The sequence below is a fragment of the Nerophis ophidion genome, linkage group LG06 (genome assembly GCF_033978795.1).
Source record: "Nerophis ophidion isolate RoL-2023_Sa linkage group LG06, RoL_Noph_v1.0, whole genome shotgun sequence".
NCBI lineage: Eukaryota > Metazoa > Chordata > Actinopteri > Syngnathiformes > Syngnathidae > Nerophis > Nerophis ophidion.
Window position 1 is genome coordinate 47,830,432 of NC_084616.1, and position 26,946 is coordinate 47,857,377.

At 42.2% G+C, this 26,946-nt stretch overlaps 1 protein-coding gene across 3 annotated transcripts; it reads right to left on the reverse strand.

Moving 5' to 3' along the window:
- Nucleotides 1-754: 754 nt before the first annotated feature.
- Nucleotides 755-20,868, reverse strand: eno1a (enolase 1a, (alpha)). Of its 3 annotated transcripts, none has more exons than XM_061903970.1 (12): nt 20,704-20,868; nt 12,944-13,038; nt 10,520-10,615; nt 8,834-8,892; nt 8,453-8,522; nt 8,241-8,374; nt 7,933-8,155; nt 6,642-6,839; nt 3,206-3,407; nt 3,005-3,113; nt 2,835-2,893; nt 755-1,202 (listed from the first exon to the last, which is right to left on the reverse strand). In XM_061903970.1, exons 1-12 carry the CDS (start codon nt 20,835-20,837, stop codon nt 1,139-1,141), a joined length of 1,443 nt encoding a protein of 480 aa, XP_061759954.1. In that variant the 5' UTR covers nt 20,838-20,868; the 3' UTR covers nt 755-1,138. The 3 variants fall into 3 exon arrangements, with proteins under 3 accessions (XP_061759954.1, XP_061759955.1, XP_061759956.1); XM_061903971.1 differs by lacking the exon at nt 8,834-8,892 and adding an exon at nt 10,360-10,418; XM_061903972.1 differs by lacking the exon at nt 20,704-20,868 and adding an exon at nt 13,111-13,171.
- Between the last annotated feature and the right edge of the window lie 6,078 nt (nt 20,869-26,946).

A 26,946-nucleotide genomic window follows, 5' to 3' on the forward strand; every position in this document is an offset into this window, starting at 1 on the left:
AATCAACCAGTCATACTCCAAATATACATTAGATTTTTTTACTTACTAGTTTTATTAATGCAATTTTTAATTATTCATTAATGTACTCGTTTGTTTTCTTCATCGCGGTTTCTCCCGATTAGAAAATTATTTAAACACAAGAAATTAACACGCAATTTGGAATTGATGAGAATTGGAGGAGTTGCAATGAATACACTCCGCTTCTTTTGACTCCTTTTTGAAAATATTGAATTACACGACTTTATAACACAGTGTATTGTAATATAGCTTTGTGGGATGTCCAAAAGAACCATTACTTTTGGATTGAACTTTCAATAGCTTGCATCAACTGATTGCATCTCCTAGGATACAGCTGAAAGGAAACATCTTGACATAAAGCTCAAAGAATTGAAAAGTAATAGTAAACCCACCAGCTGAAAAATCCCTATGGTGCGATACCATTGCTGAATAGACCTTTATTCATCAAGGCAAGCTGTGCAGTTACGGAACTAAGACTCTTCTGCCCTCGGAGACAGAAATGGTGCGTACCCGAGAGAACGGTGCTCGTGATTCTGCCTCCCACTGGTGCTCAGATTACATTAAATAACTCTGACAGGTGCAGTCACAAGATCCAAAACTGACACTTTTCATCCGCTTGGGAGCACTGACTGATTTGAAATTGTTAAATGACCTACTATATTGTTAGCGTGGTGTTGATCGTTATCGAAAATGTAGAGTTGTTGATTGAGCGCAGGAGAGAAAAAAAACAACACAATTTTAAACTATATTTTTATTATATATTTCTGCCAACGCTTACAGCAACACGAGACTTTATCAGACGTGACACATTGCACACATTATACTCTTTCCACTGCTTGATACAGTACTAAAGTTACAGTAGCTCAAGTGCTCAGTAGGACGACCAAGAATGACTACAACTCACAAAAAGCTACACAAAGGCCTCGGATAGACAAACACGAACAAAGGGACATATTTAGGAGCTAAAGCATACTTTTATGAGGGTGTGGCTGTTTCTAGGTGCTTGATGCTGCACCGTGCTGCAGACCACACATTTTGGACCTCAGATATACGTGGTGTTCTCTTGGGACACAGCAGGCGACTTAGCGTGGCGTAAGTATGAGTGATGGACACACCGAGCTTAGAGTGGGTGCCTGAAGTTCTGGCCGGCGAAACGGGCCTTGCTGCCGAGCTCCTCTTCAATCCTGAGTAATGAGAGGAAAAAAAATATCCCAATGATCAACAAAACAGCAAAGTTGCTTATATCATCAACCAACACAAGTCGCAGAGCAGAGCAGCCCAAGTATGCGACGCACAGTCGACCGCTTTTCTCTGCATTAAATCTGAGACAGAAAAAGGTCGATTCTATGAAGAAAAAACAAAAAAGGTTTGTTTATGTTGACCGTTACCGCTAAGCAGTGTGAAATTGCAACATAACTTAAGTTACACTGCATTAACTCTAAGAATGTCAAGATCGGCCAGTTTGCCTGAAAAAGTATGCCATCGCCACTTCTGGCTAATATTGTATTTATTTTTAGTACCACAGCTGACAAGTTAACAGCTAATTTGTCTCCATACGCGGTGTGGAGCCACTCCTTTAGGATGATAATAATCACCTCCATTACGGCAAATTAACTGCATTTGTTAGTATCATTATCACCGAAGGACAAGGCTGAAAATATTACACACAGAAAGAGAATAAGGGACTAGTTTAAATATTGTGTTGATATTGTTAAATTGTCAGTAGCACTCACAATAAATACATTGCAAAATTAACAGTAAATATGTGATCGATATTGGTATTGACCAATCATACTCATGGATAGATATCGGAAAATTGCAACATAAAACCCATCATCCCTACTGAAATCATGCACACACTAACTTTTTGCCCCGTGCAAAGAAAGTTTCAAAATAAAAGCAGGGATTCTACCACAGCAACTAGCAAAATGCATTAATTTATTTTATTTTTTATGTTATGAAGATAGACTTGCGCATGTACAAAAGCTTTGTCATTGTAGTTGAGATACTAAGGCAGCAGTTATGTTAGATAGGAGTATGCATTATTATATAGAATCAGAAAAAAAAAAAAAAAAATCTGCATAAATGAAGGGAAAACAAACTGCCATAGGTTCAAAACTCATATCTCTGTTGAATGTCAGTAGTAAATATGCAGGCAGTGGCTAGTTTCAATTTCATTTTAAGTAGGGCCATCTTCAAAAAGTCAAAGATTCAATTCAATTTTAACTATCAACCTTGCAGTTGCATCATCTGACATTAAATCCACCCCTCACCCCCTCCATGGGAGCAATACCTGCTGGGGCCCCGTGTGCAGTCTGTGTGTGAGGAGGTGGAGCTTTCCTTTTGTAAAAGGTAATGATTTGTTACGACTTTTGCTTCCTCCATTTAGTCAAGTATGATGTCCTCTTGGCATTGCGCGTCCTCAACGGTCCTCAAACTGCATATTAGCTTTTCTTTTGAGGTGGAAAAAGTTGCAAATTAGATCTTTTTTTGTTTTCTTTAATGCAGGACTGTAAATATTTCATAAGTACTATTTGATTAACTTTGGAATATTCACGTATATGTAACAGAGCACATCCATGTGACGTCACGGACACCTAATGACTGGTCTGTATACATTACTACATATCACTGTCAAATTCACCTAAAAAATTGATTGAACGTCGATGATGGGCAAAATCTAACAACTATGAAAATCTTTAGCCGAAGACAGCCCAAGACTCTGGTTTTCGCTAATCAGTCAGCCAGTCTGAGGGTTGTTGACATAAACTGTTTGCAGTGTATCCAAATATATTGTGTCATAGGGCTGCACTTGCCTGAGCAGCTGGTTGTACTTGGCCAAGCGCTCAGATCGGCAGGGTGCACCGGTCTTAATCTGAAATATAAACATTTGTTTAGAAGAAAAACACCTTGAGTGTGTCTTCAACAAGCACACAGCAACTAGACCCAGTAATGACACTTTGGCCTTCATGAAGACGGGCAGTACCTGTCCAGTGCAGAGACCGACCACAAGGTCAGCAATGAACGTGTCTTCGGTCTCTCCAGAGCGGTGGCTGACCATCACACCCCAGCCGTTGGTCTGGGCCAATTTGCAGCTACAAGGAACAAAAATGCATATATGCTTTATTCACATGCTGGGAATTGTGGGTAGAAGGTGCGCCTCGACTGCAGTGTTGACAAAACATACGCCTGCAGAGACTCTGTGACCGAGCCAATCTGGTTGACTTTGAGCAGCAGGCAGTTGCAGGACTTTTCGGCCACGCCCTTAGCGATGCGCTTGGGGTTGGTGACGGTGAGGTCGTCGCCCACCACCTGGATGCCGGTGTTGGCTGTAAATTTGGCCCACGCCTCCCAGTCATCCTGGTCAAAGGGGTCTTCAATGGACACAACTGTGGAGTACATGAGACAACTTTACTAACAAGGCAGGTCGTAACACATGACTATTCAAGGAGGCTGCTGGTAAACGAGCTACTGCAAATGTTGTAAGGTGTGGCAAAAATAAAAAAAACTAAGAGGCCAATAGTGATTTTATAAAGGTTGTTTTTTGAGGATTGAGTCATCAGTACCCGATAGGACTCCTTCTTCAGCTTGACGGCATCCCTCACTGCTGGTGTCCACCAAGGGGTTCTGGGATTACCGCCACGACAGGCACCAACAACCTTGCAGCCACAGAAGGAGTCCTATCGGGTTCTTTTGGCTCATAGGAGTCCGGAGGCAGTGGACGGGTACCGACGGGCCAAGCGGTGTGCAGCTTTAGCGGTCGCGGAGGCAAAAACTCGGACATGGGAAGAGTTCGGGGAAGCCATGGAAAACGACTTCCGGACGGCTTCGAAGCGATTCTGGACCACCATACGCCGCCTCAGGAAGGGGAAGCAGTGCACTATCAACACCGTGTATGGTGCGGATGGTGTTCTGCTGACTTCGACTGTGGATGTTGTGGATCGGTGGAGGGAATACTTCGAAGACCTCCTCAATCCCACCAACACGTCTTCCTTTGAGGAAGCGGTGCCTGGGGAAGCTGCAGTGGACTCTCCTATTTCTGGGGCTGAGGTCGCTGAGGTAGTTAAAAAGCTCCTCGGCGGCAAGGCCCCGGGGGTGGATGAGATCCGCCCGGAGTTCCTTAAGGCTCTGGATGCTGTGGGGCTGTCTTGGTTGACAAGACTCTGCAGCATCGCGTGGACATCGGGGGTGGTACCTCTGGATTGGCAGACCGGGGTGGTGGTCCCTCTCTTTAAGAAGGGGGACCGGAGGGTGTGTTCCAACTATCGTGGGATCACACTCCTCAGCCTTCCCGGTAAGGTTTATTCAGGTGTACTGGAGAGGAGGCTTCGCCGGATAGTCGAACCTCGGATTCAGGAGGAACAGTGTGGTTTTCGTCCTGGTCGTGGAACTGTGGACCAGCTCTATACTCTCGGCAGGGTTCTTGAGGGTGCATGGGAGTTTGCCCAACCAGTCTACATGTGCTTTGTGGACTTGGAGAAGGCATTCGACCGTGTCCCTCGGGGAGTCCTGTGGGGAGTGCTCTCACTGGATCGGTTCGCAGCCGAGTGTGAAGCGACCGGAATGAGAATCAGCACCTCCAAGTCCGAGTCCATGGTTCTCGCCCGGAAAAGGGTGGAGTGCCATCTCCGGGTTGGGGAGGAGTACCCACAACTTGCAAACACATGCAGACAAGTAGAGGCACTGTGCTGGTGTCACATATTCAAATTATGGAACAAGTATATAGAAGCAAAGCAAATCAGCTTTAAGTCAAACACTGCATGATATGTTGTAATGGCTCGCAGATTTTCGGCAGACAGATCCTTGCTCTTTTGGTCAGTTGATCATGTCTTTTTAAAGTACAGGTTGTTCATAAAGTCACATCAAGTAACATAGCCTCATTAATATTCTGCCCCAGGTTCTTGATGTCCTGTATCTTTGTTCAATACACAACCTATGTCTTTAATATAATTAGACAATTAATCAGTTATATGTAAAATAATTTACAGAAATAATCCCAAAAGAGTATGTAGTGAAATAAATGACTAACATTGTGGACATGACACACTTTTAACCCTGCAGCATATTAAACAGTGCGGCTAATTTATGGATTATTCTCTGTTCACGGTCAAAATCTTTCGTGCTCAAATAGTTTTCATTAAACATGAGCAGAAACACTATAAAGGTGTATTATTGTTTGTGCTATGGGGCCATCTTTTGGAAAAGTTCACTCCCTGGAGGTGCATGTGCAGGTGAACGTCTACGGTATTTTCTTCCGTTTAGTGCTTTGAACCGTTCAGTCTTCTAATCGCCCATAGCATTTCTGCGGGTATGGATTCTCCTTTCATCACTCCAAGAATTGTTTTATAATACAGCTAAAAGTAATTTATACTGACTAATACGTCCCATGTGTGATGTCTGTAGGAGTGTTTAGTGCATATTTGTACGCGCTATCGTTATTTGTACAGTCATCTACTCATTGTTGAGTTAGGGGTTGAATTGTCCACCCTTGTTCTATTCTCTGTCACTATTTTTCTAACCATGCTGAACACCCTCTCTGATGATGCATTGCTGTGTGGCACCCACAAAAGTGCTTTCATCAAATGTACTAGAGTCTGGAATCTTCCATCTCTCCCTAGCATGGCCCAAAACCGGTCAATCTTTGCTTCCAGAGGAAGATCTTCACTGCACTCTCTAAAAGCCGTAAATGTTAGTCACATATGCATGTACAGTAGATGGCAGTATTGTCCTGTTTAAGAGTGTCACAACATTGCTGTTTACGATAGACGAAAACGTGACTGCTGTTGTTGTGTGTTGTTACCGTGCTGGGAGGACGTTAATGAAACTGCCCAACAATAAACCCATATAAGAAACCAAGAACTCGGCCTCGATCATTCTACAGTTATAACGTCATTGGGCAGACACGCTGTTTATATTGTGGGAAAGCGGACGTGAAAAGAGGCTATCCTCACTCAGATCCGTACTAATTTCAGGAGATTTTCGGGAGAAAATATGTCCTGGGAGGTTTTCGGGAGAGGCGGTGAATTTCGGTAGTCTCCCGGAAAATCCAAGAGGGTTGGCAAGTATGGTAATGACGCTAGCGCCGTCAGCATTAGCTAATATGCTAACACATGTACAGGTGTATGTGCTAGTATTATTAACTTACAGGGGCATTATTTTTGAGTCGTTTCAGTTTCACAAATTTCTGAGTAAAGTTACCAAAATATCACTGTAGATTAATAATGTCTGTTTAGCTGAATGGAAAGTTCGCTTCAGCAGCTCTTAGTTTCCATGACGATGACCTATGTTTTGCTTCATCAGCCGTTTTACTATTGTGTTACAGAAACCATTTGAAAACAATTAAAGTATGTAAATAAACATTTACAATATATTTCTGTTTGAATAACGCTTTTCACCACACATATCTGCAGCTTACAGTCTGATACAATAAATGGAAAAATACTTTTGTCTTGTAAAATTTAGTGGATGGGGGTTATATACAAGTGCGCTCTATAACCTGGAAAATGAGGTATTCACATGTACCCAAAAAAGACAAATGTGAAATCTGTGCTTTAGTTTTCTGTTGAAACAGATAGTTTGTCAAGATTTAAACAGTGAGGTGTGTGAAGCGTTCAAAGACCCACCAGGGTAATCTTTGACAAAGCTTCTGTAGAGGTCAGCCAGCTTGTCGGAGGAGATGTAGCGGCTGGGGTCATCAGGAGACTTGAAGTCCAGGTCGTACTTTCCACCTTTGTAGAACTCTGAGGCGGCCACATCCATGCCGATGACAATTTTGTCAGTGTAGCCAGCCTTGCCGATGGCATTCTTCAGCAACTCCAGAGCTTAAAAAAAAAACAATAAAAAACAGAAAATGTAAACATTTACCAATTAACGGGATGGTTGCTTTTTTAGGACGTTGACCTGACATTGGAGTCAGTGACTGGCAGCAAGTGAACTCAAGTTGAGACCTCAATTTAGCAGCCATATGACAGCCAGTTAGTGACGCGATAAGTGAAGTAGCTTCCTGGACATCTAAGAATATCTTAAAAGACCAGTTAAAATGGTGTGAACGCACACCAGCAGAGGGCGCTACTGTAATGGCTCTTGTGTATCATTTTTGTTCTTGATGTTTTCCTCTTGTTTTTATGTGTTTTTTACCTTTTGGCGACCCTAAAGGGAAAAGCGGTAGGAAATGGATGGATGGATGGGTGGGTTCAGGCCCCTTTGGGACTGCACGATGGGTGGCACTTTGGTGACTTCTGCGCTGCTTTTTTGTGAACTTTTGGATCAGCTTCAGGGGAGTCTTTTGGCCATAGCCATGTTTGCGCTGGAGACTAGCTGCTAGCTCTCTCCCAAACTGGAGTCCAGAGAGAGAGCCTGGAGGTTTCGCTGTAGAAGCAAAGGAAGAGACTAAGCTGCAGAGCTGGCGTTGAGCGTTGGGATGGTGGAGCTTCACCAAGTCTTGGCTGGACGAGCTTGTATCAGACACTTTGGTCTCCCTGGACAGATTCTCAAACAGGACATTGGCTGTGGGCTGGTGGGCGGCCTAGGACATAGCGATTCTCTTGGTCGCTTTGTTTGATCTGTTATGGTCTCTGGATGTGCTGCCTCCACACCATGGCTTTGAAATGGTGTTGTTGTTTGTCTATGTATGGTGCAATGATATGTGTGCAATATGTATAATGTATTGCTTGATGTGTTTTTTTGTGGCATTTTACTTTTGTTGCCGTTTGTAGAAATGGCGTTGCTAAAGTGACAGACGGTTCTGCCTTCTTTTAATGTCTTCTATGTCCTTTGATGTTTCCATCTTGTTTTATTGTGTTTCACCTAATTTTTGTAGACTTTTTGAACCTGCACTGCAACCACATGATTTTCCCATGTGTGAGAATTAAAGTCTATCCTGTCCAATCAAGAACCACACTCTTTATTTCTCACCTTCCTTGTTCTCCAGGATGTTGGGTGCAAAGCCCCCCTCGTCTCCCACATTGGTGGCGTCTTTGCCGTATTTCTCCTTGATAACATTCTTCAAGTTGTGGTAGACTTCAGCACCAATACGCATAGCCTCCTTGAAGGTGCTGGCGCCCACAGGCAAGATCATGAACTCCTGCATGGCCAGCTTGTTGCCCGCGTGGGAGCCTCCATTGATGACATTGAATGCCTAAAAGAAACAAGGAATCCAAATTAGATCATTTCTATTTAGCACACTGCTGGCTATTGTATGTGAATATTAGCGTTATACTCACAGGCACAGGGAGGATGACTTCGGGGTTGCCAGCCAGGTCAGCAATATGACGGTAGAGTGGCACGCCCTTCTCAGCAGCACCAGCCTTGCACACAGCCAGGGACACGCCCAGGATGGCATTAGCACCAAATTTAGCTAAGGTGGGAAACATATCCATACCGTAATTAGAAATATTATATTTCTCTCAACAATGCATTTGAACAGGCATCTTACATTTGTTCTCTGTTCCATCCATGTCCAACATCAGCTTGTCAATCTTCTCCTGCTCAAGAACGTTCACATTCTGGAGTCCACACATCCAAAAAAGTCATGTTAATGTAACAACGCAAAAGAAGAAGCAAATCTCTCGTATTAATTTTTAATACACTTTATGTGTCCCACTTAGGGAAACGTGTCATAGACATGGACAAGGTCTAGTACAAAAACACAATTGTTAGACAAAACAGCATTTCACAATTGCGCGTTTGTCATCTGGCAGCTTGTTATTCATTCCACAAAAAGCGTACCCTTAAGAAATTTCTACCAAATAAAGTATTCAATCATTTCAGGAATTGTTATGTGCAGTACCATTAGTTAGACAATAAATGGTCCTACCTTGCTAACCAGTGCAGGTGCAATTGATTTATTGATATGCTCAACAGCTTTTGAGACACCTGCAAAGGACAAGCAGACCATAACTGACCCAGGCTGAGGACGTCCATGCAGAGCAGGGGAGGAAAACGAACACAGAACATGCCAAAGTTATAAAATTGTATACACGTATTTTCCGAACTTTAAGCTGTTAAGATTTTTCCAACGCTTTAAAACCTACGGTTTATAAAATGGTGCGGCTAATTTATGGATTTTTCTTTGCAAACAGTCATAATATTTAGTATTACACAAATAACATTCAACACTCAAAATGTGTGTTATTGTTTGTGCTATGACGCCATCTTTTGGACGAGTTCGCTGACCACAGGTGGTGGGTTGAAAATATACTTCCAGTTTCGTGCCTTGAACCAGATGTACAACCGTGCATTGTGCTTCTGCTCAAAAGATTCCTTCATTCATCACGCCAAGTAACGTTTAAGTTTTACAATATACCAAGTCATTCTTAATAAACCATCCCAAGTGTGATGTTTGTAGGATCGTATTCATGCATATTTATAAGTGTTACTGTAATGTATTCAAGCTTGCGTCATTAGCATTAGCTAATATGCTAACACATTTGCAAGTGTCTGTTAGTATTAACTTACAATGGCATTTTTTGTATTGTTTCAATTTTAAAAATTCAGGTAGTGGGCCCATCACGATGACTTCTGTTTTTTTTGATCAGCCGCTTCACTGCCTTGTTACAGGCACTATTTGGAAACAATTAAAAAAGGTACATGACTAAACATTTACAACACAAACTATTTCGGACCTCTATATATCTGTGGCTTGTATAGTCAGGTGTGGCTGATACATGCAAAAAAAAAAAAAAAATCTTAAATTTGGTGGGTGCGGCTCAAATACTGTTGCACTCTATAGCCCGGAAAATACGGTATTTGGAATGGAGAGCTCTATCTTTAAAGCGGGTGTGATACGCATCTCGATACACTGCAAACGTGCAAAATATGGTTTTAGAAATATTATAGGCATCTCCTGATGTAATGTGATACTATTGCATCTATACTATTGATACTAAACTATTGCTCCATTTAGGATGCGATACAATTTTATGTAAAGGCTTCTTGACTAATGATGAAGACAGGTGCGATACTTTCATGGTTTATATGCACTGTGAGTCATCTTTAAAATAATCCCAGATATTGATAGATTTCAACAGAGGACATAGCCTTCCCATTTCCTCACAGCTCACTGTGCAATCAACTTGCATCACCTTTAGATAAAGATGGTGTAGATTGGAATGCAGAGTAAATGCCCCACTGTGTTTTCTTTCCATTGTTGGACTACTGTTTACTGGCAGTCATGTAAAATAGTCATCATGACACTACAATTGTTGGAATAAAAAAATTATCTAAACCACCATCCACATGAATAAGTTAGTTGTACATAGTTAGTTCCCAAAAGCAGACCCATTTTTCATGCTGCTGCGCACTGCGAGCGGTTAGTTAAAACCTTTATTACACCCTCATTACCTGGTTACACAACGCGGGGCCCAAGAATTCATTTACATATTTTACAGCTCTTTTGACTCCTGACAGGGAGAAGATGGAAGAGTTGGAAAAAGAGACGAGGACAGAGAGAGAGAAAGTGAAGTGTGTTGAAAAGAGCTAAGTCACAAATTAGGTTATGTACCCTTGCCCATGTAGCGAGTTTTGTCATTGTCACGGAGCTCCAGAGCTTCGTAGATGCCCGTGGAGGCACCGCTGGGCACTGCAGCTCTGAAGAGACCTGGTGGCAGAGCGGACATTTCGATAATTTAAAAAGGGCTGTGTCATGTTCCAAAACCATTGACAATGACAGAAATGAAAAAGGACTTCCGAGGCATGCAACTGTTCTGCCATATTCAGTTTTATACTTGGTATTACTAATTTCCATTTGACAACATGCATGACTAAAGTATATGTTTATATCTTGGGAGCGGGGGGACTGCAATGCATTCAAACACCACTATGGTCCACTATTCTCCCTGCTGTGACAAACGGACCATGTAAAAGGTTCTGGCTGTGGTGCACTGTTATGCAACAGGGCCAGACGGGGATCAACTGAGCATGTGGAGTGCATCTGTGAAAGCCTGTCATCCCCCGTATGGCTGAAGGAAGCAGAAATCTATTCAGTTTGACCAGTGGACTGACAAGAGGGTCTGTAATGTGGGATTTAATGCATAATAGCTGCTGTCCGGGCCACAAGCTGAAATTCGGCAAATTGTATTGTGTCTTTTTTTTAAATCTTTATTGAGATAGTCCTTAGCGGCTTAACAATGCAGCTGAAATTCCATCCCTGTAACAACACACAGGCACAGCATTGTGTCTGACAGGGAGTCTGCTTATGTAACAAAGAAGGGCTTATATGACACTCATCTAAGCGAAAAGGACGATGAATCACACCTGGCTGCCCCTTGTAAGGGAAAGCCATACAGTACCAAAAAAAGTAAAGGAAGCCAAATACCATAAACGGGCGCACTTAGCAACCATCGCATGCAAATAAAGAGCTGTTGAGCTTTGGCACTTTACTTCCATGTCAGTGCTCATTCAGGTTGCCTCATTGATATTCGCAGGACTTTTTCAGGGTTCAATTAGTCTTTTGTTTTCCCCTCCATAGTACTCCCAGCCAAATGTTATTCACAGTAGCTGAATGTGAATCACACAAACATAAATGTTGCTACTCCACAATATGATGCAAAATTATCATGATGTCCTCTCATTATCATCATTTATACGAGACTGCTGCAACATACAATCAGCAGCTGGCCAGCGTTAGCCAAAGTACAGGATCATGTTGTCTATGCTCTCCTAGGGGAATTATTACAGGAGCTATTTTCACATGCTCAAACAGCTGAGCTTGCCCCCTGGCCTCTGAAGTGGCCACTGTGGGGGGTAACTGCTAACAGCAAATTCAAAAAGATTCTCAATTTTATCCCTGAAGATTAAAATTAACTAAAAATATTACTAAAGCAGTTTTATGAGTAGAGTAAAACATTTTCCACAAAAAAAATCGATATCAGCACAATCTGCATAAATGTGCCATTAACAAGCTTTGTGGAATTATGGAACATTACTTAGCGAGTGATCAAGTCCAATCAAATCCTAATTGCATCTTTCTTCTGTTTTTATTTTATTTGACTCCTAAAACCACCATTTGGCTTTATGAAAAAATATTTAGAGGAAAGTATAATTTGTATTCAAATAAAGTGTGTAATAAGTTTATTGCATGCTCAATGTGCAAGAATATAGTTCTGCAATAGATATTTTTGTGATAGTATACAGTCGCGATCAAAAGTTTACATACACTTGTAAAGAATATAATGTAATGGCTGTCTTGAGTTTCCAATCATTTCTACAACTCTTATTTTTTTGTGATAGAGTGATTGGAGCACATATCTCCAAATTTTTCAGGACAACCTAAAATCATCAGCCCGGACGTTGGGTCTTGGGCGCAGTTGGGTGTTCCAACAGGACAATGACCCCAAACACACGTCAAAAGTGGTCAAGGAATGGTTAAATCAGGCTACAATTAAAGTTTTGAAATTGCCATCCCAAAGTCCTGACTAAAACGTGTGGACAATGCTGAAGAAACAAGTCCATGTCAGAAAACCAAAAAATTTAGCTGAACTGCACCAATTTTGTCAAGAGGAGTGGTCAAAAACTCAACCAGAAGCTTGCCAGAAGCTTGTGGATGGCTACCAAAAGCGCCTTATTGCAGTGAAACTTGCCAAAAGTAATGTAACCAAATATAAACATTTCAGTATGTATATTTTTGACCCAGCGGATTTGGTCACATTTTCAGTGGACCCATAATAAATTCATAAATAACAAAACTTCATGAATGGTTTTTTAACCAACAAGTATGTGCTCCAATCACTCCATCACAAAAAAATAAGAGTTGTACAAATGATTGGAAACTCACAACAGCCATGACATTATGTTCTTCACAAGTGTATGTAAACTTTTGATTGTGACTGTATCATGAGTTACCCTGCCTGCGACCAACTAGCTGATCAACCTTTCCAAGACGACTATACCCAACGTGAAATGTCTGAAGTGAAGAGCTGTACAGTACCTTTCTTGGTGTAGAGATCAACCTCCACAGTGGGGTTGCCACGGGAGTCAAAGATTTCACGAGCGTGGACCTTCAGGATGGACATGGTTACTGATCTGCAGACAACCGCAAGAGAGAGAGAGAAGTCAGCCTTCAGACATGCTTGGTTAGCGTCCGCTCACACTCACCAACTTCAATTGTTGAGAGAAGGATTGTGTGAGAACAATATAATGCCCCCTTTTTTAAACGGTGCTGAATCATATATGCTGGAAGTTTCCACACGGACCGAGACATATAAGTAGGTGTGGCTTCACTTTGTATGTTTACGGCATATCATTTAAAATGCTTGGGAAAGAGAAAAAAAATCCCCCTGAATATGAGACAATAGGTCAAAAGTTTGTTATCCTAATACTGATAAGCGGTTTAAGGTTAGTGTCACGGTTTCACCCAACGGTGACTTTGTTATCAATCTGCACGCAAATAGTGGAGGTCACAGGTTTGAAACCAGACGTTGGCTCCATCTGTACTATTGATCGTCATTAGTTAAACCTAAATTCACTCACCAATATCTGCACACTAAAAATGCATAAGTGGATGCTACGTGGAACATCACTTTAGAAATACAGTACATCCGGAAAGTATTCACGGTGCTTCACGGTTTACACATATTGTTACGTTACAGCTGTATTCCAAAATGGAATTAAGACATTTTTGTCCTTAAAATTCCACACACCAAACCCCATAATGAGTATTTACAGCCTTTGCCACAAAGCTCGTAAGTGAGCTCAGGAGCAACTGCTCATCTTTGAGATGCTTCTACAGCTAAATTTGGAGTCCACCACGTAATCCACCATCCACGTAAATCCAGTTGGTTGGACATGATTTGGAAAAGTACACACTTGTCTATATGAAATAGTGCCACACTTCACACTGTGTATCCATCCAGCTATCCATTTTCTACCGCTTATTCCCTTTGGGGTCGCTGGTGCCTATCTCATCTACAATCGGGCGGAAGGAGGCGCCCACCCTGGACAAGTCGCCACCTCATCGCAGAACACAGTGTATGGCAAAGCACAAACCAAGAATGAAGTCAAAGGATTTGTGTGTAGACCTGCAAGTCAGGATTGTCAAGGCATAAATCTCAGGAAGGGTACAGAAAAATATTTGCTGCTTTGAATCAGAATTCGCGAATGGAAGATGTTTGAAACCAGCAGAACTCTTCCTATAGCTGGCCGGCGATTTAAACTGAGCAATCTGGGGAGAAGGGTCAAAGGTGACCAAGAACCTGACGGTCACTCTTTCAGAGCTAGAGCATTCCTCTGTGGAGATAGGAGAACAATCAGCTCTGTAGAAATCCACCAATCAGGCCTGTATGGTATAGTGGCCAGACGGAAGCCATTCCCTCATAAAAGTTTGCCAAACTGCACCTGAAAGACTCTCAGACCTTGAGAAACCCAATTCTTTGGTCTGATGAGACAAATATGGAACTATTTGTGTGAATGGCAGCGGTCATGTTTTGAGAAAATCAGGACAATACCACCCCTTACAGTGATGGATAGTGGTGGCAGCATCATGCTGTGAGGAGGTTTTTTAGCGGCAGGAACTGGGAGACTCGCAAGGATAGAGGGAAAGATGAACAGAGACATGCTGGATGAAAACCTACTACAGAGCGATCTTGAATTCAGTTCAGGTGACAGTTCATTTTTCAGCAGGACAACCGCCCTAAGCACACAGCCAAGATATTAAAAGAATGGCTTAAAGACAAGTCTGTAAACGTATTTGTGTGACTGAGCCACAGCCCAGACTTGAATGCCATTTAACATCTTTGGAGAGATCTGAAAATGGCTGCGCACCAATGGTTTCCATCCAACGTGATGGAGCTTAATAAATAGGCCACCTACTCAGTGGCCTAGTGGTTAGTGTCCCCCCTGAGATCGGTAGGTTGTGAGTTCAAACCCGGGCCGAGTCATACCAAAGACTATAAACATGGGACCCATTACCTCCATGCATGGCACTCAGCATCAAAGGTTGGAATTGGGGTTTAAATCACCAAAATGATTCCCGGGCACGGCCACCGCTGCTGCTGCTCCCCTCACCTCCCAGGGAATGATCAAGGGTGAAGGGTCAAATGCAGAGAACAATTTTGCCACACCTAGTGTGTGTGACAATCATTTACACTTTAAATGTTTAAAAAGCTCCAAAAAAAATTCACATTCTCATTATGGGGTATTGTGTGTGTGGAATTTTGAGGACAAAAAATATTTTTTTTTAATCTTGGAATGAGGCTGTAACATAACAAAATGTGGAAAAAGTGAATCGCTGTGAATACTTTCCAGATGCATTGTCTTTACACCTAACTTATTTAATTAGTGTGTATGTACTTGCCAGACTGAAGGCAGTCTATATTTTGGAATGTTTGCTCATATGGTGCTTCAGAAGACCAAAAGTCCATTCCACCACAAACGCCATTTATTTTCATTCAATCAGCATTCAAGAAACATGGTTAATCTACCAAGTTTAGGTTGTCGGTAAGCACGATTGGAGTTGCAACAATTTGATGAAAACAATATTGAAATAAGGAAGAGTAAATGTAAACCACCACTTCTGTTTGTTGGATCACATTATTTGTATAAACCTACATGTGTCTATCAAAAGACAGGATAGGAGTAATGCTTTATATCATCGATCCATTTATTTTCTACCGTTTGACCCTTTTTATATCATTCATCCACTAAGATGATGTAATCAATTAGTTGACTAAATAGTCTACTAAAAAGCTAATATCTGTAAGAGTACAAAAGAGAGCAATGCAAAATGGCAGCACAAAATGGTGCCCACAGACCGGAGTATATTTAGAAAGGTTTTCTCATCACCGTGGAATCTGTTTACTCTTAACAAGGGATGGGCAACGAAATTGGTACTATAAATACTACCGGGTATCTATTAATGTAAAACTAAAAAGGTGCTATATTTTGATGCCTTCATAACGTCTCGTCCGGTTGCAGACTCAGTTACACAAGCACTGAAGCAGCACTCACAGCGGTCCGATTTTCTACCCCAACAAAGCAAGTATGCCTGATAGAAAAAACATTCGGGCTCCCTTTCAGAATGTGCTAGCTCGATGCTAACTTACATTCAATTTGCCATTGACACACTGCTGATTATCATTAGCGATTTTACATGGCGATTTCAACACCTCCAAATCATACAGTCAAACAGCTAGCATATAATAAGGACAATATGTACAGTATACTCTGTAGGGCGCAACAAAAGACTAGATACCACTTAATGGCAAGGCAACAAACCTTAGTCTAAACACAACTGCCATCCTTGACTTGACTTGGAATTGCAACTGCATGCAGATAGATGGATAGTACTTTATTGATTCCTTCAGGAGAGTTCACTCAGGAAAATTAGGGTCTAATGCAGGGTCTACTGTACAATACTTGCAAATGAGATTTAGAAAGTAATAAAACAAGATAAAAAAACTGGATAGGACATTTAATATAAAATCAATGTTAAACAATGAATATATTTGTATTATTATTAAACAACTTCAAGATACATAGAAGCATTTGACCCATCCCCTTCACCCCCTGGGAGGTGAGGGGAGCAGTGAGCAGCAGCAGCGGTGGCTGCGCCCGGGAAAGATTTTTGGTGATTTAACCCCCAATTCCAACCCTTGATGCTAAGTGCCAAGCAGTGAGGTAACGGGTCCCGTTTTATAGTCTTTGGTATGACTAGGCCGGGGTTTGAACTCTTAACCTACCGATCTCAGGGCGGACACTCTGACCACTAGGCCACTGAGTAGGCCCTGTGGTAGTACCGAATCGATTCAAATGTGAAAAAGGTACCAACCCCTACTCTTACCATACAAACTAAAATGAGTGCATTGTTTCTTTGGCAGAAGTGAAAGTTAGCATTGCAGGTTTTTCTTAATTTTTTCTCAGGCTGCTGCGCCTTCTTTGAAGCCATTTTGTGTTTGCTGTATACTTACTGCACTGGTGGCACAAAATGGCACCCACAAATAAATGTGAATGAGGATTAAATCCAAGACATTTGCCTTATTTCTCACAATTAATGTTCCTCAGAGCCTTTGAACAACATTTTGAATGGAAGTATGAAAAGTAAAACAGATACGGTTATACACATTAAGAGGTTTTGGAAACTTTTACATTAAAACATTAATGTATGCAACATGATTTCATACTTGCTAACCCTCCCGATTTTCCCGGGAGACTCCCTAATTTCAGTGCCCCTCCCGAGCTACCAATTTCTACCCGGACAACAATATTGGGGGCATACCTTAAAGGCGCTGCCTTTAGGGTCCTCTCTCACCTGAAAAGGAGACTATTATATATGTCTCCATTATCTATAGGTTTATCTATAACCCATAAAGTAGGCAGGCACAGAGCTATTTCTCAGTGTGTGTTTATTCCAGCCCGCACGTAAATACACTGGCACACAACATCCGGATTCCCATCATGCATTGCTTCAAAACTACGGCTAGTAGTAATGTCCAAAAACATAACAGAGACGAAGCAGAAAAACGAAGAAGAAACATGGCAATGACGAGTACAAAGAAGAAGTACGCTTGCAAGTTGTAGGGGGGAAGAAATTTGGCATGACCTCTCCCCGGCGCCATGTTTGCGGCAAGCAACTGGTGTCGCTTCGTAAAGTCTGTGACATGTTTCTTCAACGACCATCGAAGAAGAACGAAGAAGAGACATGGCGACGACGAGTACGAAGAAGAAGTACGCTAGCAAGTTCCAAAATGATTGGGAAAAAAATCATTTCACTTCATCCAGGACAGCTCGAAGGGGAAGGGGTATGCTGCCTGCAAATTTTGTAAATCAGACTTCTTCATTGAACACGGTGGCCGAACAGATATACTCATTCATGAACGGATATAGATATATATATATAGATATATATATATATATATATATATATATATATATATATACATATATATATATAAATATATATATATACACACACACACACACACACACACACACACAGAGGTGGGTAGTAACACGCTACATTTACTCCGTAAAATCTACTTGAGTAACTTTTGGGATAAATTGTACTTCTAAGAGTAGTTTGTATGCAACATACGTTGACTTAAGTATAATAATAGAGAAGAAACACTACTTTTACTTCGCTCCATTTATCTACATTCAGCTCGCTACTCGCTACTTTTTTTCAATCCATCTGTTAATGCACGCTTTGCTTGTTTTGATTTTGTCAGACACACATTCAAAGTAGGATCTGTGCATGCCTGCGTTTCACCAATCACATGCAGTCACTGGTGACGTTGGACCAATCAAACAAAGCCAGGCGGTCACGTGACCGTCACACGTCGAATCAGACTTAAAAAAGTTGAAAAATGTATTGGTGTGTTACCATTTAGTGGTCAATTGTACAGAATATGTACTGTACTGTGCAATCTACTAATAAAAGTTTCAGTCAATCAATTCAAAAGTGTAAAGGAAAAAAGGACACTTTATTTCAACCATACTTCCCGTCAAAAGCCAAAGGGCTGATCGCACAGTTCCTGTCTTCACAATAAAAGTGCCACTCCATCGCGCCTGCGCTAACAAAAAAAAAAAAAGAGTCTCCGAAAGCCAGCGCAAACAAGATGGCAAGCTACGGAGTTTGCCGCCAATATATTTCTTGTAAAGTGAATAAAAACGAATATGGAAGCTGGACAAATAAGATGCCAAAAACCAACGACTTTCATCAGGTATTAGACAGAAAAGAGGAACTTTTTTTCTCCTCCATTTGAAAACGTGGATGTCTGATTCCAATCATTGCAAGTCATCAGAATCAGGTAATACACCAACTTATATTCGTCTTCATGAAAGATAGGAATCCGTGTTAAACATGCATGTATATTCATTAAAACACTTTTAACATGTCAACAACAACGGCAAAATAAATAAATATAAATTATATACTAAATGTGTATATGTATATATATATATATTAGAGATGCGCGGTTTGCGGTCTCATCCGCGGATAAACCGCGGGTCGGGCGGGTGACATGACGAAAAAATAGATTTTAATTAGATGCGGGCGGGTAGCGGTTGAACCATCCGGAAATATTTGATATACAAGGTTCTGGGATCGGAATCCTTTACCATTCAATGAGCCATTTAAGACCCGTGTCACAAAGCGAAGAAGACAATAGGAGACGCTAATATTCTTTAGAATGACTGACGGCAGTCACCCAAATAATAAGTATTAGGGCGTGCTATGAAGCCATTGACTTTGTCGCCTTCAACAACATGTTCCAAACGTTTGTCAGTCCAGCAACATGTGTGTGGCTTCCGCAGCAACACGCACACGACTGCAAGGCATACTGGGTGACACAGAGTACACTAATGGTTGTGATATAAACAATTTTAACACTCTTAGTAATATGCGCCACGCTGTGAAGCCACACCAAACAAGATTGACAAAGACATTTCGGGAGAACATCCTCCTAGTAACACAAGATAAACGCAACACAACAAATACGCAGAATCCTTTGTATCCATGACAGTTCCTGACTATTTTATACACCCTGCGAGCAGCAAACGCCCCCGTGAGTCGGTAACGTGGGCGGGGTTGGGGGCGCGTGGGTGTAAAATATATTCAGGAAGTGTCATGGATACAAAGGATTCCGGGTATTTGTTGTGTTGCGTTTATGTTGTGTTACTGTGAGGATTTTCTCTCTAAATATGTTTGTCAATCTTGTTTGGTGTGGCTTCACAACGTGGCGCATATTAGTAAGTGTTAAAATTGTTTATATCACAACCATCAGTGTACTCTGTATCACCCAGTATGCCTTTCAATCTTGTACGTGTGATTGCGGAAGCTGCTCACAACATGTTGCCGGACTAACAATTGGTTTGTAAAGGTTGTTGAAGGTGTCAAAGCCAATGGCTTCACAGCACACCCTCATTACTGTCATCAGGATGAACACCATTGGGTATTCGCGAGAACGTTAGCGGCTCCCATTGTCTTCATTACTCTGAAAAACGGTTTTAAATAGCTCTGTGAGTGGTAAAGGTGGCCGACCCCTGACCACACATTATTTCAGCGGGCGGGTGGCGGGCGGTTCTGATAAAATGTTGGTTCGGGTAAATGGCGGGTGGATGACGACTTTGGTGATGCGGTTGCGGATATAATTGCCTATCTGCGCATATCTAATATATATAAATATATATATATATACATATATATATTATATAACACTTGAAAATATATACACACCCCACCACCCCAAATTCCCCCAAAGGCTGGCAAGTATGCATGAAATATCAACAATATCCAATATTTGGTAATTCTAGTAGACACGCCCCCCGGCGCCATGTTTGCGGCAAGCAACTGGTGTTGCTTCGTAAAGTCTCCGACATGTTTCTTCCACGACGTTCCGCCACACATTATTGAGACAGCGGGAAGTTTGCAACATGACGCCCGTTTCTGGCACACATTGCAGTTCCTAAAAAAAGAGGGGCTCTGCACGCCAGCTGACGATCTTGATTTTAAAAATAGCCACCTAGCTACAAACCACCGAACAGAAGAGAGGAGAAAAGTAGCGGAATACCGGATATGCACTAAACGACCTCAAATAGTCAAGGCCAACACTGCGGTGGTGAACCCACGCAGTTGTCATGGATATAGGAAGATAAAAAAAGACGACACCGACGAATAATAGATAATAGAAAGTATGTGGCTGTCATGCGACGAAAATGACGCATTCAAGGGAAAAAGAAGGACTTTGAAGTTACCTTTCCGGCCTAACTGTGTGCAAGGACGCTGCTGTCTCTCCGGTGCGGGCAGGCAGACAAGGCGGCGGTGACGTGCAGCGCTGGATGATAAGTGGACAGACTCGAGACAGACCCGGGTCACGGAGCCACGCCATTGGCTGAGAGCCGGTCACGCGGTACACGAGCGCGAGGTGGGCTGCACGTTCGCCATCGTTGCTGCTATTGCAGTCGTGGGCGGATCAACGTGATTTGATGGCGGTCGCAGGGCTTCACGGGAAATGTAGTCTTTAATATGTTATAGGCTCTGCGCTGTAGAAATGACGCAGGATGTGTACGTGCAGAAAGGCAGGCAGGAGTCTGCGATGCAGTGGTCACGTTTTCCGGGCTCTGACGCTTCCTTTCTAATCGGGAGTTAAAAATAGTACAACTGTGGATTTGTAATTAAACATTTATCAGACCGTGCACTTAAAATGCACGTTGCATTGCCAATTGTTAGACAAATATCCACTTAACATGAGCAATGTACGATTATGTACTTTTCCCAAATGACAATATGTTTACTTGATAGTGCATTTATATTTGTTATCGTAATCGTATTAAAGAGGACGCCGTCTGTACGTAATAGGTTTTTTTTGCAGCAACATCCTATGGCCGCCTCCTACAGTCACCTTGACACCCGGCTTGTGTGTAACTGCGCCATCTGCAGCCTGATGGGAAGCATTACAATATGTAGTTTACAGGGCAAATATGTTTCTCCAATCTATGAGTAGTGGCATACTTGCCAACCTTTGGACCTCCGATTTCAGGAGGTGGGGTTGGGGGGCGTGGTTTGGGGCCGTGGTTTGATCGGGGGCGTGGTTAAGATGGGAGGACTATATTTACAGCCAATTCACCAACTCTAGTATTTCATATACTGCGATGAGCTGGCGACTTGTCCAGGGTGTACCCCGCCTTCCGCCCGATTGTAGCTGAGATAGGCGCCAGCGCCCCCCGCAACCCCTAAAGGGAATAAGCGGTAGTAAATGGATGGATGGATGAATGGATGGATGGAGTATTTCATATATATTTGTATGAAATATTTGACTTTCATTGAATTCTCGCTATATATATTTTACTATATTTATAAATAAAATAGTTAAATTTCAGACGGCACCTATCAAATACACAGTAATAAAAGCACAGTTCTACTAACTGTACTAAAAAAAAACACAACAACACTTACCTTTCACTATTTGAGTAATGTCACTTCAGAATTTCCAGAAGATGGCGCCAGTGATTTGGCCTGGTGTATCTAGCTGTGAGCTCTGTTCGTTTTTGGGTTGTTTATGTCTATTTTCGTCTCTGTCGTCCTCTCCCCTGCCACCTGCGGGCTGTGTGTCGGGCCCCACCTGGATTAGCTGCGCCCTTGGACGTGCTGGCCCCCGCCAGGTTCGGTCGCAAGATCTTTGACAAACAAAACGTTTATCCTGAAGGATTTCTTCTCTTCCCGCGGACTTCCTTTATGAGACGGAAACATGGCTGCGAGCCGGCGAGTCTGCCCCTCTTAATGAACTTCTGCCTCCGGCGTGTTCGTACTTTAATTCTCCGTGGTTGCCCGGTCGAAAAGGAGGAGGATTAGCAGTCGTTTTTAAAAATGACTTTAAATGCCGTCAGATCCTCCTGCAATTCTCCTTTTCAAGCTTCGAACTGTGCATGTTTGAGCTGGAGGGGGCGTGGCTTCCAGCTCGGGCTGAATTTCGGGAGAAAATTTATTCCGGGAGGTTTTCGGGAGAGTCGCTGAATTTCGGGAGTCTCCCGGAAAATCCGTGAGGGTTGGCAAGTATGAGTAGTGGACATTGTTATCATCTATCATTCATTTATAGTCATAGTTTTTAATGCTATTGGATTTGATCAGGGTTTATTGTTTTAGACATATTTAAAAATATAATCATATATATATATATATATATATATATATCCATCCATTTCTACCGCTTGTCCCTTTCGGGGTCACGGGGGGTGCTTGACCCTATCTCAGCTGCATTGGGGCAAAAGGCGGGGTACACCCTGGACAAGTCGCCACCTCATCACAGGGCCAACACTGACAGACAGACAACATTCACACTCACATTCACACACTAAGGCCAATTTAGTGTTGCCAATCAACCTATCCCCAGGTGCATGTCTTTGGCGGTGGGAGGAAGCCGGAGTACTCGGCGGGAACCCATGCAGTCACGGGGAGAACACGCAAATTCCACACAGAACGATCCCGAGCCTGGGATTGAACTCAGGACTACTCAGGACTTTTGTATTGTGAGGCACATGCACTACCCCTGTTCCACCATACATATGATTATATGTTTGTTTCATCTGACATCACGTGGACAAAGATAAGACCTTCTGGAGGAAAGTTTCGTGGTCAGATGAAACAAAAATTGAGCTGTTTGGCCACAATACCCAGCAATATGTTTGGAGGTGAAGAAGTGAGGCCTTTAATCCCAGGAACACAATTCCTACCGTCAAGCATGGTGGTGGTAGCGTTATGCTCTGGGCCTGTTTTGCTGCCAGTGAAACTGGTGATTTACAGAGAGGAAATGGGACAATGGAAAAGGAGGATTACCTCCAAAATCTTCAGGACAACCTAAAATCATCGGATGTTGCGTCTTGGGCGCAGTTGGGTGTTCCAACAGGACAATGACCCCAAACACACGTCAAAAGTGGTCAAGGAATGGCTAAATCAGGCTAGAATTAAGGTTTTAGAATGCCCTTCTTAAAGTTCTGACTTAAATGTGTGGACAATGCTAAATAAACAAGTCCATGTCTGAAAACCAACAAATCCAGCTGAACTGCACCAATTTTGTCAAGAGGAGTGGTCACAACCGGACATGGAGTGTTTGTGCTCCTTCGACGCAGAGGGATTACAGGACGAGCCAGGCGTGAATTAAGGTACCTGTTGTTTATTCGGAAATCTAAATACAAAAATAAACAAACTAATGGCGCTCACAAAGAGGTATAAAACTTGGCTACAAAAATACAATCAGGAAAACAAGACAACTGCAGGATGGTATGAAAGATTATGGACTAAACTTAAACTTGCACTGTGGCAAAACTATGAATAACTAACACAAAAAAAACTTACTGTGACAGGTACAAGGGGCATGGATTGCAAGGTAATTGAGGGTGCGTGAAGGCATGAAGCAGAATGCAAAAATCCCAGACTGATGGACAGAAAGTAAAACCCTTAAATAGTAGCAGTGGTAATGAGAAACAGGTGTGACAGCTGAGGGACGGGGCGTGACTAGGTTGGCAAGGTGAAAATCAATGGGTTGGCATGGAAACAAACAAAACCAGGAAATGCAAAACGTGAAGCAAGAGTCCAAAAACAAAACAAAACATGATCAATCATAAAACCAGATTCACAGGCGTGACAGGGATGGCCAAAAACTCAACCATAAGCTTGTGGATGGCTAACAAATGCGCCTTATTGCAGTGAAACTTGCCAAAGGACATGTAACCAAATATCAACATTGCTGTATGTATACTTTTGACCCAGTAGATATGGTCCCATTTTCAGTAGACCCATAATAAATTCATAAAAGAACCAAACTTCATGAATGTTTTTTTTACCAATAAGTATGTGCGCCAATCACGCTATCACAAAAAAAATAATAGTTGTAGAAATGATTGGAAACTCAAGACAGCCATGACATTATGTTCTTTACAAGTGTATGTAAACTTTTGACCATGACTGTATATGTATACTCACACACACACACACACACACACACACACACACACACACACACACACACACACACACACACGTGTATATATATATATATATATATATATATATATATATATATATATATATAAATTATAATTAATGAACATTAGATATTAACACTCGCAGAATTGAGCAATGTCTGAAAAGGAGTAGGTAGAAGCAGAGCTTTTCCAACGCTTTTTTGTCTTAGCTATTACTGATGTTTTGTTCACATTGTGTGTTTTTCACATGTTTACACTTACATATGTTTATATTATTTCATAAACAAGTTTACTCACTTCCTGGGTTTTCTGTTTAGAGAATGTGCAGCAATTGATATAGTTGGTATAATGATGAAGCAAAAAAAAAAAAAAAAAAAAAAAAAAAAAAAGTACAGTTAACAGGTAAATGAATTATGAGTAAATTAAGATAAACATTGACAAATGTAATGGAGTTAAATTAAATGAAAAAAGACTCCCTCGTTTATCACTGATAATTTTTTCTGGGCATGACACCGATAAATTATTTTTCATAAGAAGTAGGAATCTCCAATTATGAATCAAATAATTTACGAGCTAGACTAGATCATAACTACTAGTTTATGACCCTCTAATTACATTTCTAGTACTATGAGAGCCTTCAAGATGTGAAATGACTCACTTTATTAATTCTTACACTCTTTTAATCCAATTAAGTAATGCTGCATGAGGTTGAGCCATTTAGTGGCCACGATACTGAATACTGTGCTCTGATTGGTTTGGTGTCCTCAAGGGGCCAATACTAAAGTGGTATCGATATTTTGTATTTTATTTAGCAATGTTTTATCCTTGAAAATGCGGAATTTAGGACCCAAAAATGGAAAAATATATCTTGTAAAATATTTTTTTAAAGCCTGCGATGTGGAGTGTCTGCAAGTTTTGACATCTATGTGGTGAGGGACGACTGTAAGTATACAATAACAACTAATATACAAACCCTGTTTCCATATGAGTTGGGAAATTGTGTTAGATGTAAATATAAACGGAATACAATGATTTGCAAATCCTTTTCATCCCATGTTCAGTTGAATATGCTACAAAGACAACATATTTGATGTTCAAACTGATGAATATTTTTTTGTTGTTGCATATATTCATTAACTTTAGAATTTGTTGCCAGCAACACGTGACAAAGAAGTTCGGAAAGGTGGCAATAAATACTGATAATGTTGAGAAATGTTCATCAAACACTTATTTGGAACATCCCACATGTGTGCAGGCTAATCGGGAACAGGTGGGTGCCATGATTGGGTATAAAAGCAGCTTCCATGAAATGCTCAGTGTGAACGACTTTCCTTGTCGCCGCTCGGGTTCCACTGACTACCCAGAAAGGACATCTCTCTAGCAGGTTTGACTCTCATTTATTTTTCAATAAAGATAGTTTCGTGTGCCGTAGCCGCTCCTGCTGCTCGATCGCCGTGTCTCGCTCCTCGTCTCTCGCATCTTGCTTTCTGTTGTTCTCTAGTCACTGCTGCGGACTCTCAACTCCTTCTGCTCTGATTACTCCTCCTTCTCCCCTTTTATACAGTGTGAGGAGTGTGCGCAATCCATGCACCTGAATCAGATTGTGGCGGCGCTCCCAGCACGCCCCGCCTCTGCCCTCCGCCGCATTCTCCGCCGCATTCTCCGCCTCCTTGCCGTCATCTTGAGCAGGGCTCCAGCGTGCCCTGCCCTGCTGCTCATTCGCCGGCTCCGCCTCTCTACATACCTCCATCGCCAGACGCACGCCGGGCTTCCGACTGGCTGAGCATACTCCCCCCTCCCTTTTTGAAGGGGCTGGAAATGAAGACTGCCACCTGTCTTCTCTTCATTTTCTTCTTCCATTTCGTCTTTGTCTGATTCATCATCATCATCATCTTCTTCTTTTTCTTTATCATCATCATCATTTTCTTCTTCTACTTCATCTGATTCATCATCATCATCATCATCTTCTTCCTCCTCTACATCATTATCTGATTCACCATCATCATCATCTTTTACCGAGGCGAGATTGTCCTCCCTCTCTTCATCCGACAGTTCGCCCTTCTGGTCTGCAGACGCTACTGCAGCTTCACCAGCTCAGTCTTCCCGCTGTGACGCTTCAGCCAAGACCTCACTTGAGTCCTCTTCCTCTCCTTTCCAGTCTTATGGTTGTATTTCAGTTTCTTCGTCCTCTTTGACTTCTTCTTTGGGGGGGGCACTCGCCACCTCCCCCCACCTTGTCCGCCAGCGTCTGCAGTAGTCGGCAATTTTGCCGCCTACTTGCTGCCAGCTGCGTGACAGCGCCCATGAGAGCCCACAGGGGATCGTCCTCCACCGCCTCCGGTGGTCCAGCCAGGTTGGGCGCCAAATGTGAACGACTTTCCCTGTTGCCGCTCGGGTTCCACTGACCACCCAGGAAGGATCTCTCTAGATGGTTTGACTCTTGTTTATTTTTCAATCAAGACAGTTTCTTGCGCCGTCGCCGCTCCCACTGCTCACTCTCCGTGTCTCGCTCCTAGT

Bases quoted from the DNA above. Each gene is read 5' to 3' on its own strand.
- eno1a (XM_061903970.1), bottom strand. From the start codon at position 20,837: ATGGCGTGGCTCCGTGACCCGGGTCTGTCTCGAGTCTGTCCACTTATC. The intron at 10,616-12,943 runs GTACTGTACAGC...CTCTGCCACCAG, and splicing joins TGATCTCTACACCAAGAAAG to GTCTCTTCAGAGCTGCAGTG. The intron at 1,203-2,834 runs GCAAGTGCAGCC...CTCATTACTCAG, and splicing joins AAGTACAACCAGCTGCTCAG to GATTGAAGAGGAGCTCGGCA.